Source organism: Hemiscyllium ocellatum, chromosome 7 (assembly GCF_020745735.1).
Source record: "Hemiscyllium ocellatum isolate sHemOce1 chromosome 7, sHemOce1.pat.X.cur, whole genome shotgun sequence".
NCBI classification, from domain to species: domain Eukaryota; kingdom Metazoa; phylum Chordata; class Chondrichthyes; order Orectolobiformes; family Hemiscylliidae; genus Hemiscyllium; species Hemiscyllium ocellatum.
The window spans coordinates 43,003,730-43,021,740 of record NC_083407.1 but is presented as its reverse complement, the minus strand read 5'-3'; the positions used below and the strand labels follow the sequence as shown (position 1 = coordinate 43,021,740).

Below are 18,011 nucleotides of genomic sequence, written 5' to 3'. Positions count from 1 at the left end.
GAATGCAGCATGTGATGATGTTCCCCTTTAACAAGGTTATGTTGTTCTTGGATTTTTTTCAAGAGGGGTCAAAAACGCAGAGGTACTGATTGCCTGGAAATGGATACTTTGAACAATGGCAGAGGAATGGCCAGATCAGGTTTTTTCTCTAGCTTGTTTTTTTAGCAGGGAGTGAGAAAACTGCTGGGGACCGAGAGAAGCAGTTCGAATGAAAAGAAGTCCCATGCTTCTTGCCTGATTTCTCTCTGAAATCTCCGCTACCTGTGTTTGAATTTATCTGTTGCCAAGGGGTATGTTCATGGGATGTTGCAGGAATTGGAACAGCTTTGTTAAGTTGTGATAGAGTCGATTGGGTTACCACATCTAAATTCTGTTTTCTTTTGTTTGTATTTCAACCATACAATGTAAATAAATTCTGTTTTGCTTGAAGCCAAGTGGTTTCACCAGTTGCATTACTCCTGGAATATCCACTTCATGTCTGTCTTTAACATAAAAAAGTTAGTGCCTTGTCTATCTTCTTCAAATATTTGAAGCAGGCTTGGCCTCATCCATAACAACCAGCAAGTAGGATCAGAGAAGGTGCAGATGGTAAAAAGACAGAATTAAAGGTTGACTTGATCACAAACGGGAAAAAAACATAATATTTTCCAATAGCCATTACAGAGGCATGGTGGCTAAGTCTGGGAACTGAATATTCAAGAAAGTTTGACATTTTAAAAATATAGAAAGAAACGTAGTGAGGCAACTCTATTCATAAGGGATGAAATCTGTGCACTGCTGAGAAATGATCTTGACTTAGAAGATCAAGATATATAATCTATTTGCATGAAGATAAAGGATAAAAGGAAAGGAAATCATTAGAAGTAGTCCCCCAATAGTAGCTATATTTCAATGCAGAGTACAAATCAAAATAGTGGAGGGTTGTAAGAAAGGTACTGCAAAAATTGTGGATGATTTTAATCTTCATTTTGACTGAGTGAAACAATTGGCAAAAGTAGTCTTGTGGTTGAGTCCATAGAGCCTATTCAAGACACTTTCTTTGAATAATTCATTGCAGAACTAAGAGAATGGAACATATGGGGCCAGCCAACATCCATTGAGGTAGGACTAATGACGTCATGCAACAGTAAACATAAAGAAAAGTCATAATAATGTGGTAAAGTTTCACTGTAAGTCAATTAGAATTTGAATATAAGCGTACAAACAAGAACAACAACAGGTCACTCAGCCTTTTGAGCCTGCTCTGAGCAAACAGAATCTGAAAGGAGTGCCTTGAACTTACATAAAGACAATTATTTAGTATAAAGGCTAAAACTTAACTGAGAACATATGTCAATAGGCAAAGCCATAGAGAAGGTGTAACAAAATTTAAGGAGCCATTTTATTACTCTCACAAAGGGTACATTTCATTGAGAAAGAAATCCTCTCCAAGACATTTGAACCACCTATGACCAGCTAAGGAAATGAAGGATAGTATCAAATTGAAAGAAATAATAAAAACCAAAAGAACTGCAGATGTACAAATCAGAAACAAAAACAGAAATTACTGGAAAATGTCAGCAGGTCTGGCAGCATCTGTGGAGAGAAATGAGATTTAATGTTTCAGGCAAATGTTATCCCCCAATGTAAAGGCGACCACATTGTGAACAGTGAATGCAGTAGACTAGATTGAGGTCTCCTCTACATTGGGGAAATGAAGCATAAACTGGATAATCACTATGCAGAACACCTACATTCTATTCGCATAAAAAAGAGACAGACCTTCAAGTTGCCTGCCACTTCAACATACCGCCTTGTTCCCTGGCCAACATCACTCTCTCAGGCTTGCTGCAATGCTCCAGAGAAGCTCAGTGCAAACTGGAAGAACAGCACCTCATTTTCCTAATCAGGAACTCTGCAATCTTCTAGGTTCAGTATTGAGTTTGACAATTTTAGGGCCTGAGAAACCTTCTCCCATGTCATTACCCCAACTCTCACACAACAGACCTTATTATCACATGGTCTGCTATAATACGTAACACATTTTTAACCACTAATTGTCCACATTAGTAGCCACTTATTATCCCAGGCTAATCTTTATCCATTACTTTGTTTGTCTAACTGTCCTTCTCTCTCTTTGGGGTGAGGACTGCAGATGCTGGAGATCAGAGTCGAAAAGTGTGCTGCTGAAAAAGCATAGCAGGTCGGGTAGCATCTAAGGAGCAGGAGAATGGGCTTATGTCCAAAAATGTCGATTCTCCTGCTCCTTGGATGCTGCCTGACCTGCTGTGCTTTTCCACCACTATACCTTTTGACTTCTCTCTCTTTAGGATCTACCTCCACCTATCATTTACTCCTTCACCCTTTCCCTCACCATATCTTGTGAATAAAAATCAACTAGCTACGATTAGTTTCGAAGAACAGGCACTGGACCCAAAATGTTCATTCCGATTTCTCTTCACAGATGCTGCCAGATCTGTTGAGCTTTTCCAGCAATTTCTGTTGCTGTTTGTGAAAGAAAACAAGATATTGTGCTACAAAGGTTAGCGGTAGGCCAAAAGACTGGGAAAATTTTAGACACTAGAAAAAATGGTTAATAAATAGGAGGCAGAGAAATTGAAGTATGCGAGAAGACTATTAAAAAATATAACGGCAGAAATTAAACACTTCTACAACTATATGAAAGGAAGTAAATGTAGGTTCCTTAAACTCAATGGAAAACATTGAAATAACAGACTTTAAACAAATGTGTAATTTTATGTTTCTCTTCACAGTAGATGACACAAAGTACCCTAAGTTAGTCGGCACGGTGGCTCAGTGGTTAGCACTTTTGCCTCACAGTGAGCGATTCCAGCCTCGGGTGACTGTCTGTGTGGAATTTGCATATTCTCCCCATGTCTGAGTGAGTTTCCTCCCTCAATCCAAAGATGTGCAGGTTAGGTGAATTGGCCATGCTAAATTGCCCATAGTGTTTGGTGCTTTAATCAGACGAAAATGGGTCGAGGTGGGTTACTCTTCAGAGGGTTAGTGTGGACTGGTTGGGCCAGATGGCCTGTTTCCACACCGTAGGGATTCTAACCTAATTGTAGAAAGTCAAGGTAAAAAAGAAACTAAAGCAATCACAATCACTAGAGAAACAGTGATTGAAATCCTAATCAGTCTGAAGACTGACAAGTTCCCCAGAGTCTGAAAAGAAGCAGCCTTGGAGATAATCAATTGTAATCATCCAAAATTCTCTCAATTTTGAAAACGTCCCAGCAGGTTGGAAAACAGCAAATATAACATCTCTATTAAAGCAAAGGAAGCATACCGAATACAGGAAATTATATAAACTGAAAGAACTGCAGATGCTCTAAATCAGAAACAAAAACAACTTGCTGGAAAAGCTCAGCAGGTTTGGCAGTGTCTGTGAAGAGAAATCAGAGTTAATGTTTCAGGTCTGGTGACCCTTCCTTAGAACAGGAAAAACAAGAAACTATAACCCAGTTAATCTAACAACTGTCACTGGAAAAATATTGCAAATCTTATCAGGACATTTAAAATACTATAAAATCTAGCACAGTCAGCATGGGTTTGTGAAAGGGAAATCATTTATTAAATTTATTACAGCTCATTGAGAATGTACCAAGTAAGGTAGATAAAGGAGACTCAAAGATGCTATGCATTTGGATTTCCTAAAGTTTTCAGTGTGATGCGACAGAAAAGGTAACCCCACAAGCTGCATTCACAATCTGTCTTAGCAAATTAGCTGAAATGACAGTTATTGCAAAGGTAGGCAGGAGAATAAGTTACAAGGGATGGTGGAGGGGAGAGTCAAAGGTCTGTAAAGGAACATTAAAAAATTTGGAAGCTATGTTTGTTTATCCACTTTGATCAGAAGAAGAGAGAAGCTGAGTATTATTCAGATGGACAATTAGACAATTCTGCAGTACAAATGAATCTTGCTGTCCTTGTACATGAATTATAAAACATTGGCATATATATGCTCTGTGTGTCCCTTGTTTTTGAGAGAGTTCACTGTTATAGACTCCAATTGTAATGTGTGTATGTTGTGTGCCTCTGCCTGGCACTTAGTCTGTTTTGCTTTTTCAAGCTGCACACACTAATCAATTGTTTGCTGAAATGCTTGCTTTATAATTTGCAATGCATTTTATTGTTTTGAATAAATGAACACACAGAGTTAATTAATCCTAGATAAGTGAATGATTACTCAACCACTAAGTGCAGCAGGTACAGTAAGGAATTAGTCAAAAATGAGGACCGCAGATGCTGGAAACCAGAGTTTAGATCAGAGTGGTACTGGAAAAGCACAGTAGGTCAGGCAGTATCAGAGGAGCAGGAAAATCGACATTTTGGGCAAAAGCCCTTCATCAGGAATACAGGCTGAAAGCCTCCAGGATGAAGAGATAAATGGGGGTGGGGGGTGCGGGGTGGTGAGCAGGTAGCAAAGATTACAATAGGTGAATGGGGATGGGGATGAAGGTGATAGGTCAGAGACGAGGTTGGGGGAAGGTAGCAAAGAGTACAATAGGTGAATAAGGGTGGGGATGGAGGTGAAAGGTCAGAGGGGAGGGTGGAGCAGATAGGTTGGAAGGGAGATTGGCAGGTAGGACAGGTCATGAGGACAGTGCTGAGCTGGAAGGTTGGAACTGAGGTAAGGTGGGGGAAGGGGAAATGAGGAAACTGGTGAAGTCCACATTTCAATCCCAGGGCATTAGTGTTCAGAGGTGGAAGATGAGGTGTCGGGTGGTGAAGGAGTAGTGGGGGAGGCGCCCCAGGACTTGCATATCCTCAGCAGAGTGGGTGGGGGAGTTGAAATGTTGGGCCACGGGACGATGGGGTTGATTAGTGTGGGAGTCCCAGAGTTGTTCCCTGAAGCGCTCTGCCAGGCGGCGTCCAGTCTCCCCAACATAAAGGAGACCGCATCAGGAGCAACGGATACAATAAACGACATTGGTGGGTGTGCAGGTGAAGTAGGACAGTAAGGAATTAGGAAGGCAAAGAGAATGCTGGCCTTTACTGCAAAGGAAATGAAATCTGAAAGTGGGGAAGCCCTGTTGGGAACATTAGGATATTGCTGAGACATTCAGAAATTCTGTATGAAGCTTTGGTTCCGTTATTTGAAAGAGCAGCATATTCCATTTGAAGCATTTCAGAGAAGGTTCATAAAGTTAATTCTGTGGTTCGGGTGGTTTGTCTCACGAGGAAATGTTGAGCAGACTGGTCTAATACTCACTGAGATTCGGAAGAATAAATCACATGAAGGTCTGAATGATCCCCTTTTTTTTGCAAAAGTGCTTTGTTCAGAGGAAATTCATGGCAGTCGATCCTCCAATGGCCTATGTTAACTTTTCTCACATAATCCTCTGATCCTCGGTCATTAAAGTGGTCCCTTTGGTGCCAGACTCATGGAATTGGCCAGCAGGAGAGGTAGAAGTTCTTGCTGCTCGGACATTATGATAGGTTCACCAGGCTGATTCCAGGGATGGTGGGACTGACATTTGAAGAGAGATGGATTAGGTTGGGATTGTTTTCGCTGGAGTTCAGATGAAATGAGGGGGGGGTGCTCAGAGACTTATAAAATTTTAACAAGATTAGATAGGGTAGATGCTGGGAGAATGTTCCTGATGTTAGGTGTGGCCAGAACTAGTGGTCACAGTTTGAGGATTCAGGGTAGACCATTTAGGACAGAGATGAGGACACATTTCTTCACCCAAAGAGTGTTGTGCCTGAGGAATTCATTACCACAAGAACTAGTTGATGCCATAACATTGAATGTATTCAAGAGGCAGTGAGATATAACACTTGGGGTTAATGGGATCAAAGGTTATGGGGAGAAAGCAAGATTAGGCTAAGTCAGATGATCAGCCATGATCGTGATGAATGGCAAAGTAGGCTTGAAGGACTAAATAGTCTCGTCTGTTTCAGTGTTTGTCAGCATCACACCTAAACCACAGTTGCCTACCACTTCAGATGCTGCAAGCCAGGAAATGTCCTACACAGTGGTCCTGCACCATCGCCATGAAAGAAGTAGCCCAGAAACCCCATTAAAAAGCCCTGGAAGTGCTAGTAGTGAAAATGAGGGCTATCATTTTACCAACTGACCACCAAAGAAAGTCATGCAATTGGAATCAGCAAGCATATTCAGAGATAGCTATCTGGATCAATGCAGTTTCCCAGGTAAATGAAATGCACAGCAGTGCAGAAAGAAATTTAATGACTTTATAGCTTCCATATTTGTAATTGAAAGCATTTTTTCTCTGCTCACTCACATTCAAGTGGTCACCACTCATTCTCACTCTGCCATTGCACAATGTCTCTCACCAAAGTTCATGAACTTCTCACTTCTCACTATTGCATTCAAGTGTTCATTCAATGGCTTTCACACACCTCATCCTCCCAAACTATCGATCCTTCCTGGCTGGAGTTTCCAACTCACACAGTGGGCCACCTCACCATCTCTCCTAACCTTGCATCATTTGCTCTATCAACTTCCTTTGTTTCACTGCAAATGTTTATAACTGGATTGAGAGGGTGAAGACTGGTGGTAGGGAGATGGACATCAGGTCCCTCATTCCCTATGGGGAGAAATTACTTGATTTTGCCAGACAATAGTACAATCACACATATGAGGGCGTGGAGACCACCATGGACAAGCAACCCCAGTCAGCTTCATTGTGCTGCACTGCACAGCTCTCCTATTAATACCAGTGCTGATTCTTAACATGCACAAGCTTTTATCTTCTTTATACAACTGATGCCTTGTCCTCTCTAATGCAGGCACTATTGAGACCCAGTGAATCACTGCCAGGGGTCAGCACCACCAAACCTCAACTCCAATTCCATTTTGGAGGAGGAAGTGATGTAGAGGATGCACTACCAAGACTTTTGCCTCTACCCTCTACCAACTTAAAGACTTGATCCTCCGTGCCTACCCTATCTAGATTAGACTCGGGAACACAATCTGGGGAGCAACCACTGGCATCTCTCCAGCTGGTCAAGGAACAAATGCCCTTAGTCTCTAGCACTCTAGAGGTCTTACTATAGATCAGGTTCCTGCTCAGCCCAAGTCATGAGACAATCTCATAGTTGTGGCCATTAATGACTTCGCCAAAATGCACAAACTGATATAAGACAAGCCGGCAGGTTGTCAGAGGCAGTCAATTAACTGAATCAAAGGATGAAGGAGTCCACTAATGTTAACATGCAGTGTTAATATCAACGTGTCAGAGTCATACAACGTGGAAACAGAACCTTTCGTCCAAATTGTCTATGCTGACCAAGTATCCTAAACTGAACTAGTCCCATTTGCCTATATCTGGGCCATATTCATTGAAACAGTTTGTATTCACGTACCTGTCCAAGTGCCTTTTAAGTGTTGTAATTATACCAGCCTCTACCATTTCCTCTGGCAGCTCATTCCATATACGCACCACCCTGTGTGAAAATGTTGCCCCTCAGGACCCTCTAAATTCTTTCTTTCTCCCCCTATCTTAAACATATGCCCTCTACCCAAAGCCTTTTCAAGATTACTGGAGTCCAAAATTATTCACCTTATCCATGTCCCTCATGATTTTTAAAAACCTTTATGAGGTCACTCTTTATCCTCCAATGATCCAAGGAAGAAAGTCCCAGCCTACCCGTATAACTCAAATCCTCCAGTCCCAGCAACAATGTCTATGTACTGTCTCCATGGACAGTTTAGCAGCCACCATGGAGACTCAGGTCCAGCATGCTCAGCGTCTGTCAGCTAAGTGCCTATATCAGCTCTCTTTCACTCGAGCCATAGATGTTCTGCAGCAACAGCAAGGCGAGAGGGGGACAAAGGACCTCAACCTCACTCCCAATGTCCCTTCCTCTCAGAGCGACAGCAGACATCCATAGGACTCCCAGAGTTTTCCTGTAAGGAAATCAAGACATCCTTAACCTCTCCACCTCCCCATTGCATGTGATGCCAAAGTCTGCAGAAGTTCCAGCCAAGAAGTATGTGCCTGCATCGAGGCAGGAAACTCTCAGCTCAGGAAACTCTCTAGGCCTCACGATTCCCAGGGACAACAGAGCAGCTGCAAAAAAGTCAGAACTGCACTTAGACGTAGACAGAGGGAATGCAAGAAAATATATTACTGAGGGCATACAGATGGCACACCATTGCAAGTAAACTTACACTCTTATAAATATATGTTCACTTGCACTCTAAACTGTTAGCTCTAGTATCTTTGTCCCTAACATTCTGGGGAAGTGTCATTTAACCCAAAATGTCAACTCTGATTTCTCTCCACAGATGCTGCCAGACCTGCTGAGTTTTTCCAGCAACTTCTGTTTTTGTTTTTGATTTATAGCATCCGCGGTTCTTCTAGCTGTTATTTCACTTTTAAATACAGAGAGGAGGAGGAATTCCTGCTCCATGGGTTCCTTGTCTTTGGAAACTTTCCCACATCCCAGCAAGTATTAGTCACTGTGCATGTGAATAAATCCAAATTGAGTTAGACAGATTAATGATTAGACTTAATTAGGTTGTTTAGTCAAGATTTATTTGGGGGGTTGCAGGGGGTGGGGAATAGATCGGAAAGTAGAGTTAAGGCCACACTCTGACTCACCATGGTTTTAATGAATAGTAGAGCTGGAATCATGAGCTTATGGTTTCTTATTCCTATTTCTTCTATTAAAATATTCACTTGTTATTGACATTTTCCAATCAACCTGTTCAGGGATGATTTGGAGGTGTCAGTGTTAGACTGGGGTGGACAAAAATCACACAGCACTAGGTTATAGGTCAACAGGTTTATTTGGAAGCACTAGTTTTCAAAGCACTGCTTCTTCAGATAATGCTTCCAAATAAATCTGGAGGACGAGAACCCAGTGTTGTGTGTTTTTTTTAAGCTTTATTTTTTGTTTACTTTATTAAGTGGGGACAAAAACAAACTGAATGTTCTCCTTTTATCTTAGTAAAGGCCCTTCCATTATCTAAGTAGTAGGCATTTAGTTACTGTGCTTATTCCTATTATTGACTTAAGAATCTTGTTATATTACTATAGCAACTCACTTTTCAAAATATAATAGGCATTTACCATCTAAACAGTCAGTTTTTGTTTTCCTGTTTTTATCTCAGCAACTGAAATAAACAGCATTGTCAGGAAATTAATGTAACAGCATGTTCCAAAATGTCTATTCAATGGGGTCACTTGGTAACAAGAGAGGTGTGGATGGGAGAAGAGTCATTAGTAATACGATAAGTTTTATTGATATAAGCTTAAATATTCAACAGCCATTACCTTAGAAGTACATTAGCAGTATTTGATATTCCTCCCCCTCACCACTAAAGTGTTGCACTGTATCAAGAACCAAACTTAATGAGATAGAATTTGGTATGCATTGTGTATTTCCAGCATACAAATTTAGCGTTGGTACGGCCTTCCCTCTTTATTCGGACGGCTACGTAAGCAATTTTGTTCAGCATCCCCATTGGATGCTTGAAACAAGAATCGGGCCTTCCAATTGTTTAAATAATGTAAATTGGGGATCTAGCACCTGTGGCAGGGATCTTGCAGGAATCCTTTTCTTAATATTTATTAGATTGCTTGATGGTTTCCAATGCAAGGCAGTTGTTTTTTTAAGTGGTGAAGTCCTGTGGAGCTGTAAGAACAGGAATGCTCCCAGGACACAACAAAAGTGCAATCATGCCATCATGACCACCTCAAACCATAATTTGCTCTTCATCTCTCCCAACCTTGGACTTAGTTGTTGAAACTCTGTTATCAAATTAAGCACCTAAGACTGCTCTGTTTTTTTCAGACATGCCTGTTACTCAACCAATCATGGTTGGTATCTTATATGCTGACAAGGCCTGAAAAACAATTTGCATTAATCCTCTGTTCTCCCAGTTTGGATGGAGGTTTGTTGTACAACATTGAGTCTGAGCCTGAAAATAGGGTCAGTACAAAATCTACCCTGTTACCCAATGAATATAGAAAGTTTCAGAGTACAGTAGTTATGGATATTTGAAATTATTACAAGAAATTAATGTCTTTTACACAGGAGCAACAAAATGGTTTTTGAGAAATGAAAAAGCAATGAAACCTTTTTTGCTACAGCTGCTCACAAAAAATCCCTGAGAATAACTTAATTTCAGCAAGACCTCAAAATTGGCAACCAGTCAGACATCCAGGCTGATTTTAAACGCTGTTGATTTTAAGGGAACAATAACTCTCATAAAGTGCAGGAAATCAACACCAAAGTTGGAAGTTATCCACCATGCATCTGGATACACAGGACTTCAGCTGTTTGAATGGATGGAAAATCACAAAAGCAAGAAAAATATTACTTTTGCATTAATGATAACAACTGTGCATAAAAAGTCATAATAAAAATAAAATGTTGTAAAGGCACAATTATCATGAATGATTTCAACCACATTGGATTGAAAAAGTACAAAGCAACTTAACTTACCAAACAAAGGAAACACTCAAATGGCATTGCATGTGCCTGGAGGTGTCCAACCTCCTTTGAGTGTCTTTGGTCAATGCCAAGTTGCCAAATCACAGTTCAGCTCAAGACAAATTCACATTCATATGAGAATTTAATACTCAAATTTGATGCTGCAATAATTATGAACAAGGTATGTTCTCTAATAAGAGACCTCACATTCATTAAATGCTCAGTTTAATTGGTAGCTCTGTCATCTCAAAGTCACAGTTTTGCTATCAAGTCCCACTTCAGGATTTAAGCAGAAAAAACAGGGTTGACAATATACCACAGTTTTGTAAGATTGTTTGTTTAGGGTAGCATTTTTCATTTAACTCTAAACGGAGGTGCATCTGTACTCTCAGGTGGTCATAAATGATCCCTAAAAACTATTTAAAATTGACTTCATGTATTACTTCAAAGTGCTTTAGCCTATATTATCCCTCAATCAACATCACAGATTATCTGATCAATATTGCCAAGCTATTTATAGTAGCTTGCTTTTGCACAACACATTTTTAAAAATTACAACAGTTCAAAAATAATTCATGAGCTGTAAAGTGCTTTGGGACATTCAATTGTTGTGCAAGTCTTAATGTAATTGCAAATATTCCTTTTGGATATGGCCATGTGTTTTCATTGGTTTTATCTTATTTAAAATTTAGACTTCCTTCATTTGCCAGGTGTGACACTTGAAGCCTGGAACAACTCAGAAGTTAAATCCAAGCACTAAGGCTAACCAGTGCTATAATTGTCCATGAACTATATCACTGTTCCATAATAATTCTCTTCAGAACTATATAATTCATAATTGTCTGTTGTTAACATTAATGGTACACAGGGTAGACAAAGTACAGCGTGAGAAAGAACCACTTTTAACATTTTCTGCTCAGGAGTGATAATAACTAGTCCACTTTTCCCATTGGCAATATCTGAAAGCCAGACAAAAAGGTCACAAGCACAATGTAACATGAAAAAAATTGGATTCAAGCTACAATCCTGTGACAATGGTGCTGAATGTAAGAACACTTGGAGACCTCTGATCATTAAATTACTATGATTAAACTCAAAATCTTAAAATCATGCCAAGTTTTTTTGTTTTCATAAATGGTCATCAACTTGAAACGTCAAAATTATCCTGATTTTAACTCTAAGTAAGTGACTGGGTCTTGAGTGAGTTAACATCAAGCTGACGTATAAACTCCATTTCTGCCCGCGCAGATAATATCTGACCTGAGTATTTTCAGATTCTATTAAAATTTACTGTGCCAGCAAAGACAATGATGACTTTCTATGAGTTATATTAAGGTAAATTATTCATTTGTGGGAGATGTACATTATGTGGTAGCTGTAGTTCAATACATTCTCTTCATCAGTGAAAGGTACTCAAAAATTTTGCCTGGCTCTTAACTTCAGAATCTGCAATTACTGACTGTGTAAGATCAAATCTGATAAAATGATGTCCCTAAGGAACATTACTGGACCACAAGGGGTTCCCACTAAATATCTATTAAAGTGGTTTTGGTTCGTAATTCATTAATATGCAATTGTATTCACATTTGACAATGCCTTATGACAGACTGAAGCAATTGTAATGGATTATCTCCAAATTAAGACACAAGATGATCTCAAGGGGGAGTAAAGGATAACAGAATTTGGTACAGCTCTGCTTTAGTGCAGAAATGTCACAAATCCCTTATGATCTTGCATACACTGCAGAACATAGACTTCAGACAAAAACCTAGCATCGCTGATTTGCGAAATATTTGTGTCCCAAATGAGTATGCAGCACCAGAAAGAAAATACTCCCTCAATCAGATCATATAGATAAACGGTTCTATGATGCCATATTTCTCATTTCTTTAACTTAGTTTCTTTCAAATAAGGTTACTTCCATATTATTTGACTTCCTTATTATTTTAACTTGGTTCAATTTTCACTGTCATTTTAACAATTTTCATTTTAAAAATGTACATCCTGCTTAATTTTATCAGCTTCAATAACTGACTGAATATAATAGAAGAAAGACAGTCATCAATAGAAAGGAATTGAATAGTAACTTGATCTATAAATAACCGTATGTTAATATTTCAACCTGCCTGGCAAGTCAAACAGCCAGGGCAGAGTACTGCTTGGTCATCATGGAACTGTAATTCGGTTAAATTGTGTGGCATTATTAAAATGGACCAGAGGTAATAACAAGATGGGAGATCAAAAAGTACTATTGATTAGTTCACTACTTTATTACATTCATTATACTAAGCCAGAACTATAAGTAGTACCAAGACATCTTTTTTATTTTAACCTTGATGAAATCCATTGAAATCTATTTTAAATCCCTTCTGTTTCAGTAGTCTCGCGGCATGTAATAGAACACTGGGAATACGAATGATCAGCACATTCGAACCTCTGGCAATCTTTTCCCTTTTTCAGGAGCAGGGATTTTAAAGATTAAAAATGAATTGCTCCAGTAGGCAATATGACAAGAACAATAAAATAGCACCAAGCTGTGCAGCCTTTAATGTTAGTATAAATCATATGTTGATTAACATCCCAGTGATGAGACCTAAGCTTGAAAACTTTATCCTATACCATCAAAAATAATGGCATTTGATTCAGCAATGACAATGAATAATAATATCTGAGAGGCAAATAATTCAGAAGGTGAACTTTGCACAATAGGTTCACGTACTGCTGCATTGAAGAAATGCAACATTGTGCCTCATTTGCATTGTTAAAAACGTTTTCATAATAAAAAAAACTTGTTTCTATTCTTGTTTGAATTCCAATTGGCAGACAATATGAGCAGACAAAATGAGCACAACTTAATAAAAATTCATCTTGCCTTCGGCAGAATGAATTTCACGTCCACTCTTATGTGCACATTAGTTTTTGTGGTAAAAGCAAGCACAGAGTGGAGCTCTCTGCTGCCACTTCTTGTATAGAGGACATGCCACGATTTTGCATACATCCTAATTTCAGACATAACCCTCAACCCATTTTGCTCTGAATGCAAAATAACCTAAAGGAGTATCTTACACTGTGCACAGCTTGTGCTCTAGTTGACTTTGGAAAGACTTTAATACACTCATTGTTTGTCTTCATCTCAAAACTGCTTTATCTTTAGCAATCTAGCTTTTGAAGAAATTATTTAAAGCAATGCAGAATTACTTGATTTAATAATTTGTATAGGGAAGACTATCATTAATTAGATGGAGAAATGTGTAACTAATTCTATACTGTGCATCTTTATATCTGGTAGAGTGACTAAGCCAAACAAAGTAAGTAATTTGAATGCAAAGCTGCTGGATACTAATATTTCAAAGGAACAATCGTTGAAGTGGTCATGATTTGTCTAGAAATGCTTATCAAATAAATACTAATGGGCAACTATTGGCTCAGTGTTATTTAAACATGACCACTGTGGGGCAGGATAGCTTTAAACAACTTCGAAATAAATCATTTTACAGGATTTGCCCTCAAAAGATCATGAGCTGCAGACATTAATATTTTAAAATCCCATCGTAGCTGCTTTAATAACTAAATATCATATAACCTATTTAATTACTGCACAGAGATTGTGCCATCTAATCCTTTATTCGCCAAATCCCTAGATGCAGTATATTATTCTACATTTGCAATGCCACGGTTTGTCTTCGATATCCTTGGTATAATGTTTAGTTCAGTTTACTGAGCTCTCTGTGCAATACTGCACAACCCTATCATAGTTTATAGCTAGCACTGCAGTGCAGACATCCAAAAAAACTTGGAGAGAAATGAGTACAAGCTGAAGAATAGTGCTGGGCATACAGAAGGAAAAAACTGAAAATACTAAGCTTCTCTTTAGGATTTACCGAATCACTTCAAATCCTTAATGCAATAATATTCATGCACTTAGGTGCATTGCCAGAGAGTCAGTGAATCAAACACTATGTAACACAGAATTGAAAACTAATTGGATTATTTTAACTCATCCTTTACTGAAACTTACTCTGGACTATATTATACTTTCTTCAGCTCACATTAACAGCATTTCCTAAGCCCATTGTTATTATAAAATGTTGTGGAGGAAGGAACAGAACTTCTCATTTTTGAAAATATACTTAAATGAATTATTAACTGAACATGCAACAGTCAAGGTACCATCAAACCTGAAAAATGCAATAAAACTCCCAGAGCAAAGATAATGTGCACCAGGGAAGAAGCAGGGAAATGAGGAAGTACTATTTAAGCTTCTAATATATCTAACAAATTGCAACAGTGGTATTATTCTCAGTATTTGCTTCATTCACCAGCTCTACCTCAAGCGAAGCACACCATCTAGCTAAATCTAAGTCAATGACCACTGTTATGAAGTGAAATCAACAAGAAAAATACTTGTCTAGAAATAAATCATGAGCATTATATTAGAGAAAATTAATTCTGAATTACCATGAAATTCTGTAAGAATCTCAATTTATTACTTGGTGCACTTTTAGAAATAAAAGTGTTAAGAATTATCTAACAGCTTTCCTGATGTTGCAACAAACTTAACCTTCATCCAAGAAAGCATATACTGTAAAGTGGTGAGGGTTTGTCAGCGCAACACCAATGCCAGACTCTGCGGATCACATTTCATGATTAACCAGTGTGAACTATTACAGAAAATAATATTTTAATGGAAACACCTACTTGCATATCATAACTAATGTTACAAAAGTCTAATTTAGTAAACAGTTTTCAATTTCTCCTTGATGATTTAGTTTTATATTAAAAAAATACTGCACCTCTTGAAAAGTACACATTCATTACTGTTTCCAATAACATCTTGTCAAAATTTATTGCAAAATGGTGCAAAGTTTTTAAAATTAGAAGATTTTGAAAATACTGAAAATTAACAAGGACAAACAAATAAAAGTTATAGAAGTAGGCTTATTCTGTAAAACTGGAATTTATTAGACATTCATATCATAAAGCTTTGTATAGAATAAACTAGAATGAGTAAGCACACACCTTGAAGTTAATTGGACATTAAGATATTAAAATGTATTTTTCACTTAATATATTGAATGGCTAGCTATTCTTCATTTAAGTAACATGGGTTACTATTCAAATTATGTGGAATATCATGATGTTCTCTTTATACTTAGTAAGTGGTCTAAATCACGTTGGGAATATAATCATGAGTCATCTGGAAATACATGGCAAAACCGAAGTATTGGTTGAAATTTGTCAACACCAGTGGAGAGCAAATTATTAAAAGAACACATTAAGAATCTATTTGTTACTCTCAATGATCTGCATATTGGATTTTTTCATATTAATTAATATGCTGCAAAATGTTAGTTGTCTTCTATTTCAGTAATCCTAGATATAGGATGTGCTTCAATTACTCTAATTAACCCTTTTATGAGCAGAAGTCAGCATTTATGTTGCAGGAAAATGCATTTCGAACAGCATGAATCAATTTTCCTTTGAGCACATTAACTTTTTGTACAACACACTACAAATGTTCAACTTATTAATAGGCTGTATGCAATTAAATGAAATATTCAGCAAAATAATATCACTGTGTTTAAGTAATATTTCGGGATCACTTCACAACCAGTAAAACTTCAAGTTGTTTTGGGACCTTTTCAATCAAAGCCTGAAGTGCAAGATGTTATTTATCTCTAGGTATTTGTTCTCATTTTGGGGAAGTGTATGGTTTCACAGAATCACTGTGACTAATTCATATTTGTAATGAATATATTGTTTAGAAGCTAATGACGTAGAATAATTCTGTAGTCATGTCAATTACTGTATATTTGTGAGCATTAAATTACTGTGACACATCAGTCTCATTCCATTTTAATCCATAGGAGCCTAAATGTTGACATGAAAAAGATTTGTATGGAAGGAAGTTAGTTTTCCCATTTTCCACCGTGAGAAATCAAAACGTTTTGATGAAGCATTCTATAATCTCAACCAATCCACTTCCAGGTGGTGGTAAATCCCATGATAAACTGAATGACAAGAAATGAATTACAGCATAACATACAATGAATACAGAGCATTTCTACAGCAGCGAGACTCTGTCTTCCTTCCGGTTTCACTAGTTACACAATAACCAGAGAGTTTATTATGTATACTTATAAACACTAGCTGGTTAAACACAGCTAAATACTGATATAGGGAATCATTGCATCCTGCTCACAGAAACAGCTTTTTTAAAAATATGTGGCATACCCCTATGTAACCTTGACAAGCAAGCAAATAAGGTTCCCACACTGTAGCTCTGTCTACTGCAGTTTATGCCTCAGCTGACAGTTGCTGAAAGCACACAGTCTCAAGATCGTAAATAACCAGTTTCATCTCACAAAGCAATTCAAAAAGGCACAGAAGAAAATCATGCTGTAGCTTAGAGTTACGCATGTGATTTGCTCTACCCCGGCACAATTCGGACATAAACTGTTAAGAAACTTTATATAGGTAAACAGGTTTATTCTCAACTCTCAATAAAAACATAAAACCAGTAATATTGCTCACAAATCAATTAGTTTAGCTTATCCTCATTTTTAAAGAAAATACCTTCACATTTCTATGATACAAGATGACAAACTCTGATATGACATGTAAATAAAAAGACTCACTGTAGATATCAGCTTATATGAATTATCACATTTAAAATTATACTGCTACAACTGAAAAATATGTCTTAAGAGACCAATACCTGGTCTTGTTGTTGTTGGCTTCCCCTCCCCATGTTAGGCTGCTCCTTCATGGCTGTCATTGTAGATTTTGGGCACACTTACTCACTCGCAGTTCAGTATTAGGCTCCTAACTTGGCAGCTGATGCATGACAGGTCTGTTTCTTGAAAGCCTGGAAACTGCAGCTGAAGATAACAGCAAAGCAGGAGCAGCCCCTGAAGTTCTCACTGCCCAGCCTGCCAACCTGCTGCAGGTCTCCTTAAACAGGACAATGCTATAACGAATCGGCAAATGTGAAGAGGCGGATAAAAATTAAACTGTCAAAACACTCAACTCTAGGCAGCCCAAGTGACAAGGTGCCAGCACACCTGTGTGCTGTAATTCACATTCTCAAGGAACTTAGGAACAAAAAGACAAGGCCAAGGGCAAACCTCAAAGCTCAGCTGCAAGCATTTAAAACCTTACTGTCATGTCAGTAAATGACAGAATCTGACAGGTAAGCTTTCGCTGCTCTCTGCTCTTCTCTTCTGCAGTGTTCACTGCCACTGATTAGCACATCTGGAGGAAAATCAAATGTCAAATTCAGTTTCCCTCCCTCAGCTGGAAGGAACCATTTCAAATGAAAAAAAGAGGGGGAGAATGATCCTGCGAGCAGCTATGATCAAACAACAGCATTAAGCAGGCCACTTAGTGATTAGTCAGGTCCTTCCTAGCAACCTCATCTGTCAGTGAAGATGCAAGTGCTGCTTCATGCAAATTAGCAGCCTTAATAAATACAGTGACCCACCATGCTGCAATGTGTATTCTTTAATTATGCCTGCTTGTGAGAAATAATGAAACCTTAAAGTAGTGAGTGCATAGAGATAGCTTGCTGCATTAAAATATCAATTAACTGATCTCCA

The 18,011-nt window shown here is 38.3% G+C and overlaps 1 protein-coding gene across 1 annotated transcript in view; it reads right to left on the bottom strand.

Annotated features, from left to right (window-relative positions):
• LOC132817060 (inactive dipeptidyl peptidase 10-like) overlaps window positions 1–17,645 on the bottom strand; it is a 924,305-nt gene extending 906,660 nt beyond the window's left edge. Inside the window, exon 1 of the mRNA XM_060827148.1 lies at window positions 17,132–17,645. Coding sequence (XP_060683131.1) covers window positions 17,132–17,191 — 60 coding nt within the window. The 5' untranslated portion in view covers window positions 17,192–17,645. The remainder of the gene's footprint in view (window positions 1–17,131) is intronic.
• Window positions 17,646–18,011: the final 366 nt, after the last annotated feature.